Source organism: Pelophylax lessonae (assembly GCF_965119305.1).
Source record: "Pelophylax lessonae genome assembly, chromosome: 9".
Taxonomy (NCBI): domain Eukaryota; kingdom Metazoa; phylum Chordata; class Amphibia; order Anura; family Ranidae; genus Pelophylax; species Pelophylax lessonae.
In genome coordinates, this window is record NC_138776.1 from 256988261 (window position 1) to 257001090 (window position 12830).

The 12830-nt window shown below is 45.1% G+C and overlaps 1 protein-coding gene and 1 long non-coding RNA gene across 2 annotated transcripts in view; one reads left to right on the plus strand and one right to left on the minus strand.

Moving 5' to 3' along the window:
* The first annotated feature begins 8710 nt into the window (after positions 1-8710).
* LOC309563038 lies at positions 8711-9153 on the plus strand. Its single transcript, XR_014225700.1, has 2 exons — positions 8711-8982; positions 9038-9153. It is a non-coding gene; the product is annotated as an uncharacterized lncRNA (long non-coding RNA).
* Positions 9154-10315: 1162 nt separating this feature from the next.
* LOC309564400 (uncharacterized protein) overlaps positions 10316-12830 on the minus strand; it is a 29645-nt gene continuing 27130 nt past the window's right edge. Inside the window, exon 10 of the mRNA XM_082269028.1 lies at positions 10316-12006. Coding sequence (XP_082125154.1) covers positions 10694-12006 — 1313 coding nt within the window. The 3' untranslated portion in view covers positions 10316-10693. The remainder of the gene's footprint in view (positions 12007-12830) is intronic.

Below are 12830 nucleotides of genomic sequence, written 5' to 3' on the forward strand. Positions count from 1 at the left end.
TATGTGATCTATACAGACAATAGACGAATAATAAACTGATAATTATCTGTATTGTACATGGAGAATAACGTTCCCTATAGTGTTGTCCATTGTTACCAGGTCATGCTGTGATTTTTACCTATTTTAAGACATTCCTGGGCTATAAACCAGAGGCTCTGGATGGACAATTGGATAAATGGTTCTATATTTAGGATGTATCTGGTCTATAAACCAGAGGCTCTGGATGGAAAATTGGATAAATGGTTCTATATTTAGGATGTATCTGATCTATAAACCAGAGGCTCTGGATTGACATTTGGATAAATGGTTCTATATTTAGGATGTATCTGATCTATAAACCAGAGGCTCTGGATGGACAGTTGGATAAATGGTTCTATATTTAGGTTGTATCCGGTCTATAAACCAGAGGCTCAGGATGGACAAGTGAATGAATGGCTTTACAGAAGATAAAAGACAACACAGTGACTATGGAGGAAGAGGACGGAACATGACGGGGGGGTTACTAGGTGTAAATATAAAATAATATCTTATTACCTCCTCTGCTGCCAGTTCCAGCAATGTCTCCTCTCTACTTCCTCACAACTCACCTCTGACCCGGAACTTCCTGCCTGTACCATACATCACTTCCTGATTCCATGAGAGTATTTCCTGCTCTTGGGGACACCACTTCCAGTCTGTGCATTTCAATGAGCAGAAGTGAGACTGCCATCTTGTGTAGAGTAGTAAAACTGCAGCCTTAAATGTTTTCCAAGTGCTTGGGTTAATTTCTCATAAAGCAGTATTAACCACTTAAGCCTCGAAAGATTTTACCCCCTTCCTGACCAGGGCCTATTTTGCGATTCGGCACTGCGTGACTTTAACTGACAATTGCGTGGTCGTGCAACCCCAGGTGAAAACTCCAAAGAAAACTAATGCAGCCACCACATTTAGTGATCAGTAACCTGCAATACATTACATTTTTGGTTTTGGGTTTAATAGCACTTTCATTTTCTATAATTCACAAATGTGACTATAATGAAAAAAAAAATATTAAAAACATTGTCTTTCGAACAATTCAAGTTGAAAATGACTCCTACAACTAGCTGCACCATGACTGTCACAAACCGGGATGTTGGCCCAGCTCCTCTGTACAACTACCCTAAGCAGCAGCTGGAGTTCTGCCAGGAAACAGTTTGGGCTTAACTGTTTACTAGTCCCAGGTCACCCAAAAGATGCTTAAGTGCGACTGGAGGTGGCTCTGCGGAGGTCCGTTCAGTAGGGAGTGCCAGTGCTGAGATAATGAAGCTGGAGCTCTGGGTGCTGCGAGGGCTGAGGTGAGTGCAAGGGCACTAAGACTGTGAATGCTATGAAGGCTGCAAGGCAGCTGAGGAACAACAGAGGCTGTGGGTGCAGCAGAGATGAGGTGAAGACTGTGGATGAAGTTGAGGAGCCGCAGACGCTGTGAGTGCAGGTTAGGGTGCTATGGTGACTCAGGCAGCACATGTAGAGGTGGCTGTGGAGGCAGTGGTGACCAGGCATGGGTGCAGAAGAGACTTGGGCCTGCGGCTTTAGCTGGAATAAGGTTGAGGTGCCACAAAGGCTCAGCTATGGTGCTGAACAAATGCTGACCTGTAGGCTCAAGGCTCGTGCACAAAGCAATCATCTTGGTAGCTCAAGGAGTGTTTGAAACTATGCACATGTGGTGACAGCACATCCCGCTTGAGTTTAAAAAAATTAGACAGTTATGTAATGCGATAGCTACAATGGAGGTGTAGCTAAATGTATGTGGAGGACCAAAGAACTTTCAGTGGGGGGAGAGTGTAGTGTAAAGTTGCTGGTTGCCCTTTTAAACTGCACAGCAGATTGAGACCTCAAAGTTATTGTCTTCCCCCCTACCTGGAGACCTGGCGGCTACTGCTCCCGCAGAGAATCAAGTTGCAAGGAGAGACTGCTGCAAAAGCAACTGCATTATTTTCTTTGAGAAAGAGAGAGAGTTGCATAGACTACGTACTAAGCTGCTGTACCAGTGTTCCTGCTGCTTCAGCTTTCTGCTGTTTCAGTCTAATGCTCTGCAGAGAGGTTGCTGCTGTGGGACTCCAGAGCTACTGGGCTGAGGCTACAGTCATTGTTCATCAATGAAACATCAGGGGAACTGAGATGTTGGCTTGGATTACATTTTCTCTCATAGAGAGCGGGTGAGTTTAGAATTTAAGGGCCTCAACACCTGCAGACTGTTAGTGGCCACTGGCTTGGGTAAGCCTCCTTTTTATAGATAGGCCAATTTCCTTGCGTGATAGCCCCGTCTCCTGTATACTGTGCTGCATTTCCAATTTGCCTGTGCCAATATCTGATATTGTAAAATGCTGTCTGTATAACAACCTTATCACTGTGATTAACCAAACTTTCCTTACAGGGCTTATTCCACTTATAATAGGGCCCATTTAACTGTTTGTGGTATGCCGGTGATCACTCGGTTCCAGATAAGGGCAGGTCATCATTGGGTCCCTCTGTCCTGTACCAAACAATCCAGCGGCTCCTTCGAGGGTAGTGCTTCAAGCAGGTGCTTGTCTGGAACACCTTTTGGCCCCTTTTGCAGAGAGATGACTGCATTAATTTATCTAAGAGTCTAGATGGACCCAGTCACCACCGCCAGGTGATGTAAAGAACGAAGGGTAAACCAGAGTCAAGTGTTGTGGTTGACATCCCTGGTGATGGATGGACCAAGAATTTGATTCATAAAGCAGCTACAGCTTTTGCAACAATTGCTGAGTGGCCATTGTGGACCTGAGAACAGACCCAGACACAACTTTGCCTATTAGGCGACATCCGCATTATGGACAAAACACGTTGGGGCATGGTTCTAACCATTGGTGACATTACTTCCAGCACCGAACTACCAGCTTCCGGCCTTGGAGTGGAATGCACGCTGGCTCCCTAAAGATAAAGGTGGAGTGACCGTGCTCCCTCTAGAGGTGAAAGCAATACTATTTGTGCCGGATTATGTAAGATACTTTTAAATGTCAGTGCACCCTATGTTGTTGTTTGACTTTTGTTTTTTTTTAATACATTTAATGCGATGAGTCCACACAGGATCAATCCTGTATGTGGTCTTATTCTATCTGATGGTATGGAGTTGAGGATAAATGCAGATTGGTATTTATTAATATACCAACCGCGCTTTTTGACCTTTTTATCTTAAAGGTCCAACCTTTCTTGTGAGTCACAGGGGAGTACCTACAGGGGAAGCAGGGGTTGCAATTGTGACCTGGCCCCTAGCTCCAGAGGGCTTGTGCAGCCTCCCTGTACACCTGGATAGGAGGAGCGTTGGGGGTGGCTACACATAGAGGAACTGATCTTTTCATTTTCCTCCTGCAGCCGATGAATTCCGGCTTCTCCTCCTCTCCCTCCCGCAGGCATTCAGCGGCTACAGGAGAAAAATAGAGGGATTGGTTCCTCTATATGCAGCCACCCCCACTGCTCCTCCTAACCAGTTTCTTTCTGCTGCCCCCCTCCCCATGTGCTCTCCAGCCCCCACCCCCCCAAGCTCTTTCCCGCCCCCCCCCATGCTCTCTCCTGGTCCCCCCTCATCCTTGGCTGCTGCGGAAAATGCATCAGAATGAAGAGTAGGGAAGGGGATGGTAAATGTGCAATTAACCGGCCCCTTCCTTGTCTGAATGAATAAAGTCAGTGATCTGTACTGATCCCTAACTCTGTCCATTCATAAATAAACTATGTTACTCTGCTTCAGTTTGTGAATGAAGGGGAAGCTCTGTACAGAGCTATTCCTGTTCATTCGTTCTGTGCTGCTGAGGCAGCAGAGATAGAGATTGAGGTCTCTGTCATCAATCTCCTTTCTCTGTATCAACGGGGGAACATCAGAGGTCTGTTTATACCCCTGATATCTCACCACAGCCCTCCAACAGGGCTCCTAAAAAAAATAGTGTAGCACCCTCCTAGTCAGGTGCTGGATAGCAGATTTAGTTTTGGCTTTGTCTGCTTAACAGAAAAGCAGTAGGCAAAAAACATTTTGTGCTCTCTGCTTGACAGGGAGTTGGATCTGTTAGTTAGACCTGCTCAGTATGTCCAGTGTGTATTCATGTGGGCTGAGGGAGTGTTCCCGCTGTATCCAATGGAGAGGTCCATTGGACAGTGGAGGAAACCCAGCCAATGATTCGCAGGCTTTTGTAACTGACCCAGTGGGTTGGCACAGACCAGTGGTGCATCCTGGGATAGGGTATAAAAGCCAAGGACACATGAGGCAGGAGGTCTTTGGGTGGGAAGTCAAGTCCTGGAAGGAGGGTGGCAGCTGTCTCTTCTTCTGAAGCTGTGGAAGGTGGTCACAGGCAGTCGGCCTGGTGAACCAGAGTGTGTGGCTGAACCCAGAGGTCCAGTGGAAGCTGACTGGTGGAGTTGAAGGCAACGGTGACTCTGGAAAAACAGTGTCCGTGAGTACAGAGGAACTTGCCCGGGGGTCTGCCCAGGATGGGGACTACTCCAGAGGCTAGAGTCAGCGGATGGGTGTCAACACACAGAGAGTGAGAGTAAAAGGGGGTGCCAAGTTTAGAACCTTGAAGAGAATATTCAAGCAGGAACATTTAAAGCATCTTCACTTCAGTGGCAGAGTGAAGCAGCGGCCTTGCCGCATTCTACAGTTAGTTGTCCTCAAGACTTTGAATAGTTATTAGTTGGAGTATCCCAATCATCCCTTCTCCTATCCAAGTTCTCAATAAAAACACAAAAACAACACCCCCTGGATTGGTTATTGACTGAGTTAAGGACTTTAATGGCTGATTGTCTACTGCCATTTGCTAAGGATAACCCAGGGGAATCCTAAAAGTGTAATTCTCAGCAGTCCTCTAGGGGGCAGTGCTACAATTAAACATAATTTAAAAAATAATATTGTAACAATAAATAAATAAATAAATAAATGGTAAAAAAATAATAAAAAAACAAAAATAAAACTACTGACACCAGTGGAGGAACTACCGGGGTCACAAAGGTCGCACTTGCTACCAGGCCACTGGGCTCGGAGGAAAGGGACTTCGGCCTGGGGTCAGTGGGAGCCCTTTATGATTTCTTTCATTGTGGCCCCTGAAGGTTCTAGTTACACCACTGGTGAGTACTGTCAGTCCAAAGGGTGTGAACACGGGAAGCACATTTATTTGTGATTGATCAACTTTGAGTGGAGCACTTTAAAATTACCAGTTTTGAGGGGAGCACCTGTTATTTGGAATTCGGAATGGATACTTACCTTACTGGAAAAGTGGGGAGAATTTCTTTTGGAGCACTTTTATTCACTTCTTGTTTCATCACTTTAATAAATATTTGCACATTATAATTCAGTGTCTTTTTTTGCACATACAAAACTTCTTGTATACACTATATTGTCAAAAGTATTGGGACGCCTGCCTTTACATGCACATGAACTTTAATGGCATCCCAGTCTTAGTCCGTAGGGTTCAATATTGAGTTGGCCCAACCTTTACAGTTATAACAGCTTCAACTCTTCTGGGAAGGCCATCCACAAGGTTTAGGAGTGTGTCTATGGGAATGTTTCACCATTCTTCCAGAAGCGCATTTGTGAGGTCAAGCACTGATGTAGGGCAAAAAGACGTGCCTCGCAGTCTCCGCTCTAGTTCATCCCAAAGTTGTTCTACTGGGTTGAGGTTCAGACTTTGTGCAGGCCAGTCAAGTTCCTCCGCCCCAAACTCGCTTGCTTTGTGCACTGATCCAAATAATTTTTTGGAGGGGTACCCTGCTTATTGAGATCCTCGGGAATCCATGTAGGCAGGTAGCCTACACCTATTACCTTAATTATAGTTAGCGCCCAGGTCAGGGGGGAAGGGGTTAATATTTTGCCACCTTTCCCCGGTCGGTTGCTGGGGTCCAGCCTCCCTCCCGTGTTCTATAAAAGGGAAGAGGTCTGGATCCTAAGGGGACTCCTGGGAGCGCTTGGAGAAACGCATGGGAAACATACGCAACTAGAGACCTGCTGGGATCTGTGGTCCGCTCTGGAAGGAGGATTTGCCAGAAGAGCCCCAAGAACATGGACTTCTCTGTTTGAGCCTTGCCAAGCATGGACTTTTGCCAAAGAGACTTCACCTGTTCAGGTAACCTGGGGCAGCCACAGTTAGGTTAAGTTAGGAAAAAGACGTTATTCCATGTTATACATGTGCGAAGTTTACAGTAAAAGTTGAGTCAACTGCTCAGAGCCTGCTCTGAAGTTACTCAAGAGGGGCATGTGAGGTCTTTGCGTATTATTAAGGAACCTGGGTCCATAACCACAAAATGGGGTACGTGTAACATCACTATGACAAAGATTAATTCAACAAGGCAAGAAGGAAGAGGTAATTGCCATGAATAATCGCAAGGAAAAGCAGCAGCAAGTTGTTGGTGTGGTATCTGGTTAGATGACAGGTTTTCTGGTAGCGAGGGGTTCAGTGCCTTGACATCCTCCCCAGCTGTCCATCTCTGCCCCTGGGAGTGAACTACCGTTACGGAGATCTATGACCTGGTCACATGGTACGGTAAGAGAAGAGTTAAGTGAGAGCACGTATGAGGTCTGCGCAGTGTGCTCGGCGGAACCCCATTCTGTTACTTGGAGTGAGGTAATAGAGGTACACTGACGAGTGAAGTGGGCATAGGCTCAGCCTGTCCATCCGATTGCAATACATACATCAGTACACAAACTAAATTTACAGGTGCCACTCAAGGCTCCACCAGGTCCTCTTATGTAGCAACCGCTTGAAGTGCAGACAAGTACAGAGCTCGTACTAGCTCTAGAAATCTAATGGAAAAGGGAAAAGTCCTGGATGTTGCACATCTCTGTAAAAGCCCGTAAGAAGGCGTATGACAGCCTCAGCCTGGGCTACAACCAGACGATGCCCTTAACACGTTTCACTCTTGGGAGTGAAATGTGTTGGGACCTGGCTTGGTTGGAGCTGGGGCCGAGGCTGTCATGCACCTTCTTGCAGGGTTTTGCAGAGATGTGCAACATCCAGGACTTTTCTACATAAATCAGTACAAGTGGGTAGGACGGTGGGATGAAGCAGCTTATGGAGGAACTCTGTATTTTGGGCTCTGCACACATGTGGCTCATCTCGGAGTTAGGAGGCCGCCTTAATGTTTGACTCTTCACATGACTGTGGCTCCCGTCTGGTCCCAGGCATTGGTAAGCACGCCTTCGAACTAAGTGTTACCCCACAAGCAAGGGCTAGTGACCACGTTCTACGCCTGGTGTAGCCCAAAGAACCCACCCCGAGGTAGGCCTCTCATGTGACCCTTGCTTGGTGCCCAACAAGGAGTGGAAAAAATGGAGGACGTGACGATCACTTCAACCTAAAGCCCCATACACACGATCAGATTATCGAACGATCTGTCATCCGTTTTTTGTGGCATGCTAGTCTGATGTGGAAAGTGAAGAGGTTATTTTCATACAAATTTTCCCGTACGACAGAATTCTACTTCAGAAGTGATGTCATGTGTTGGATTGCTTTCTATGTGTTCTTTCTTCTCTGAGCATGCCTAGTCTTGCTCATAAGATTTTTCCCCGTCAAAATCTGTACTAATGAGACGAAAATCGGACGTGTGTTGACGGAGGACAAAAATTTTATAGCCTGCACATCAGGATTTTGTCAGCCGAAAAGTCGGAGTCGGCTGTCGAAAGCACCATACTAACAATCCGAAAATCGGCAGATCGGTCGTCGGACGAATTTTTCCTTCCGTATTTCTTATCGTGTGTAAGGGCCTTAACCCTTAGATCCACTTATGTAGATTCTCGGAAATCCACTTTCCTTGGGATACCACGTATCTAAATCCTGAAGAATCCACCTATCCAGATCTTTGGGAATCCACTTATCTGAATACTGAAGAATCCACTTATCCAGATCCTTGGGAATCCACATATCTAGATCCTTGGCAATAAACGTATCTAAATTCTCAAGAATCCACTGACCTAGATCCTCGGAAATCCACTTATTTAAATCCTTAAGAGTCTACTTACCTATATCCTTGGGAAACCACTTACCTAGATCCTTGAGAATCCATTTCAAAGTCCTACAGACTTGGGAAAAGACTTCTAACCACTTTTTGGCTAAACCAGGGATCCTCAAACTACGGCCCTCCAGCTGTTGTGGAACTACACATCCCATGAGGCATTGTAAAACTCTGACATGCCCAGACATGACTAGGCATGATGGGAATTGTAGTACCTAAACAACTGAAGGGCCATAGTTTGAAGACCCCTAGGCTAAACCTTTGTGAAAGTCACTCTGCCACTACATCATTACTTCTAAGGAGGCAGCCAGCAGCCTTGTCAGGATAGAAAATAGAACGATTAACTGACATTATTTCAAAGGTGCCTGGCAGGGAACACATGTAGGATCTGACAGTGCAAACATGCTGTTGAGGGTGCAGTCTCAGGGTCATCATCCTATCTTTCCTATTTTTGAGTCACTGACCTGAAACACGATTGTTGGGGAACCCCATGTAAGCATGCTAGTTCCAGGGCACCGACTTACCTAGAATAATGGTCCCAAGCTCCTTCAAAGACATGCAAGAAACGGCCATTCCTATATGTGTGAACTCATGTAATCCTAAAGTTAAATTAAAAGCAAAACATTTTTAGATTTGTGTTCCATTGGGGAGATTTCCCCTCACTTCCTGCCCTATTGCCACAACAGGAAGTGGGAGGGAATCCATCCAAAGTGAGGGAATCCACAGTGAGGTGGCCACATTGGGAAATTTCCCCTCTATTCTTGTTCTAGTGACCACTCAAAATTTGAGATTTTCTTTCACTTTCAGTGAGAAAAGCAACCAGGACAAATAACGAGCATGAATCTCCATAACAGCAATAAAAACCGGATGGGGGGGGGGGGGGGTTAATCACTCTCCATTCTACCCAAAATGAAAGAAAAAGTTTTGCCTTCAGTTATGCTTTAATATTCACATACAGTATATGATCAAAGGTAGGTGAGCAGCCCTTGCAAATTACTCAGATTTCAGGTATTTCTAGTGAACACAAGTTATATAATCCCGTGGCGCGAGTGGCCTTTCCTAGTCATTTCTAGTGAGGGCTTCTGCTAAAACGACAGCAACCAAATACATTTTAGACCATTGTGTGCTTCCAACCTTGTGACAACAGTTTGCGGAAGGCCCTTTTCTTTTCCCTGGCACACTAAAGACACGGTATGTCAAGTTTGGTGGGACGAAACTTGAGTGGCCTGCACAGAGCCCTAACCTCTTCCCTACTGAATCCTCTTCGGTGAATTAGGAGAAGCCATGACTTCTCTTCCTCTCTACAACATCAGTACCTGATCTGAAAAATACCCTGTTGGCTGAAATGGGCCCATATTTCCACAAACACACCCCGAAATCTTGTGGAAAGTCTTCCCCCGAAAAGTGAAGGATGTTGTAGCTGCAAAGGGGACAACTTTTATATTTTTGCCGATGGGTTGGGAATGGGATGTCATACAAGTGTGATGGTCATAGGCCTACAAACGTTTGGCCATATAGTACGCTCTACACATAAACAAAGCATTGGCAGTTGTGAGATTATGACATTAAGCTAATAGCGTTTGCATGTATATAAAAATGTGAAAAAAACCTTTATATGATGTGCAATGGACTTGCCAACTCTTGACTAAAAGTTCTCATCTGGATAACACGAAGCTCAACCGTGTCCTTCTACAACTAGTTGAGCTTGTTTAGAAAAAGTCTTCTTCTCCTCGTGTCTCGGAGTATGGTGTAATAAAGTGTGCATCTACCCAAAGGAGTAGAAAATGGTGGGAGATTCATCGTCAAACCGTTATATTACCCCAGTGGTGAGATCTTTGGACTCTATGGTCACTATAAGTGACCATACAAGGGTTGTTCTGACCATAGAATACTTGTGCATTGAAGATGTTTGTATCAATAATTTTGTGTGCATGGTAAATGTGTAAAAAGAATAAAATATATCCACACTCCACCCTTAAATGGTGAAAATTAACTCTTGTTGCCTTCTTCAGTACCTTTCCCACAATCTGAACTCTTCATCAGTGAAGATGCTCCAAAACGTCTTTGTGTTCTTAATTTCTGAGAAGCATATGGCGCAATTGGACAACGAAAAAGTGCTATTGACCAGTTCTGGGTCTTTGGTGTGGAAAGAGATTTGATTTTGGTGCAACTGGGTTTTAAGCAGCCCTGGAATGGTAAAGGAGGTCCCAGATCTTGACCTCACTGGTGTGTCAAACATGTAGTAAACTTAAGCCGGCCACTCGGTGTCATCCATAGAAATGCAAATCGTTATTGGCTACATGTAAAGCACAACTGTATCATCTAACACATTTCGGCATTGTGCTTTGAGACGCCGAAACGCGTTAGCCTGATACAGTTGTGTTTTACATGTAGCCAATAAAGATTTGCTCTTCTATGGATGACGCGGAGTGGCCAGCTTGAATTTGCCATGTGATTGTGGAGACACTCCAGCCAGAGCACCGGTTCTCAGTCACAAGAAGCAGAATTTGTGGTTGAGTGTGGGGATTGTTCATTTTTACCATATTTTACTGGTGTGTCAGACGTTCAGCAGCACAAAGAGTTTTTCTTTAGCATGAATTTATAGGGAGGCCTCCTTTTTGTGGAAATCATTCACAACACCCTGGTACGAACTCTTCTTTGTATAATAAAGTCCGGTTTTGCTGAGGATGATGTCCTACACCCCTTCTGTGAAAAGATCTCAAGCATCTAACCTCTGCTGTATATGAAAATCAGATGTATACTGCAAAGATGGGTCAAATGCCGAATAATCCAACAAGTGGTCATCTCTGTGAATTTTAAGATGCCGTACGAGGCAGAATTTCTGGGTGAAGCATTTTCCGCACTCAGGACAGGGAAACGGGCGCTCACCCGTGTGGGTTCTTTGGTGTTTGACAAGCTTGTCTTTCCGCGTGAAACCTTTCACGCAGTCCGTGCACTTAAAGGGCATTTCACCGGTGTGGGTCCGCTGGTGGATGATGAGCCCGCTCTTCTGCGTAAAGCCCTTATTGCACTCTGTACACCTGAATAACTTTTCCCCCGTGTGGATTTGCTGGTGTCTGACAAGGGATCCCTTCACGGCAAAGCCTTTGCCGCACTCTGAGCAGGAAAACGGAGTCTCCCCTGTGTGCACCCGAAGATGCCTCTGGAGGTGCGTGGTCCTTTTAAAACACTGGCCGCACTCTGAGCACAAATAAGGCCTCTCGCCGGTGTGGTTTCTCAGATGCTTGACGAGGTCCGAATTGTCTTTGAATGCTATCCCGCACTCTGAACAGGTGTAGGGCCGCACACCGGTGTGAAGCCTCTGGTGCTTGACGAGGTCAGATCCGGATGTAAAAGATTTCTCGCACTCTGTACAGGAGTAGGGCCGCACTCCTGTGTGGTGTCTTTGATGCTTGGCAAGATCGGAAGTTGATACGAAACACTTCCCGCACTCTGAACATAAATACGGACGCTCCCCAGTGTGCGACCTCTGATGAAGGGTTAGATGGGACTTTGATGGGAAACATCTAGAGCACTCTGTACAGGGATATGGTCGCACTCCAGCATGATACCCTTGATGCCTAGCAAGATGTGATCTCCATTTAAAGCATTTCCCGCACTCAGGACATGGAAACAAATGTCCCCCGGACCCTGCGGGTGCTCTCTCGCATACAAAAAGATCTGACTTCTTTTTGGAACTTTTTTTGGACTTAGGACAAAGAAATGCCTTGTCACCTCGATGTCCAGATGTATGTGGTTTATCCAAAGAGGATCCCTCTAGATTAGATAGATCTGGTGATCTGTCTGGACTATAAAATTGTAGATCGATATTAGGAGCAACGATATGTGATAAATCAGAAGATTCCTCTGGATCACATAGATCTGTAGATCTATCACCATGGTAAAGCGGGAAATGCAAATTTTCAGCAGTGGGAATACTGTGGGAATATTGTGGGATGTCATGATCTTCTGCAATATATTCTGTAGATGAATAAAGATCTCCCACTGAGGCATTCCAGGCATCATGTTCATCTGTCGGAAAAATGGAATTATGAATACTAAAAGTACATTCGTTTCCCATGATTTGCTTAAGGCTTCATGTATATTTGTCTAGAAGTCAATAACTTCATATGCACCTTAACAATAAAAACATAAATCGAAAAAAGAAAATAATACAAAACAACCAACCAATGAGTAACAGTGTACATACTGTATATACACTGATAACATTGTTATACAAAGGAAAGGAAATGGACCTTTTTTTAAAGTGTCATGTAACTCCACCTGATTTATAGGGAATATGACGTTATATCGAAGAATGGAGATGGACCTTTCATATGGTGTACAGTATCTCCACCTCATTTGTTGGGAATATGACGTTATATCGAAGAATGGAGATGGACCTTTCATATGGTGTACAGTATCTCCACTCCATTTGTAGGGCAACATGACGATATATTGAGGAATGGAGATGGACCTTTCGTATGTTGTAATGTATCTCCTCATTTAATGGGAACATGACCATGTATTGAGGAATGGAGATGGACCCTTCATATGGTGTACAGTATCTCCACTTTATTTGTAGGGAACATGACGTTATATTGAGCAATGGAGATGGACCTTCCGTATGGTGTACAGTATCTCCACCTCATTTGTTGGGAACATGACGTTATATTGAGGAATGGAGATGGACCTTTCATATGGTGTACAGCAGGGGTCTTCAAACTATGGCCCTCCAGTTGTTCGGGATTTCCAATTACCATCATGCCTGTTCATGTCTGTGAATGTCAGAGTTTTACAATGCCTCATGGGATGTGTAGCTCCGCAACAGCTGGGGGGCCGTAGTTTGAGGATCC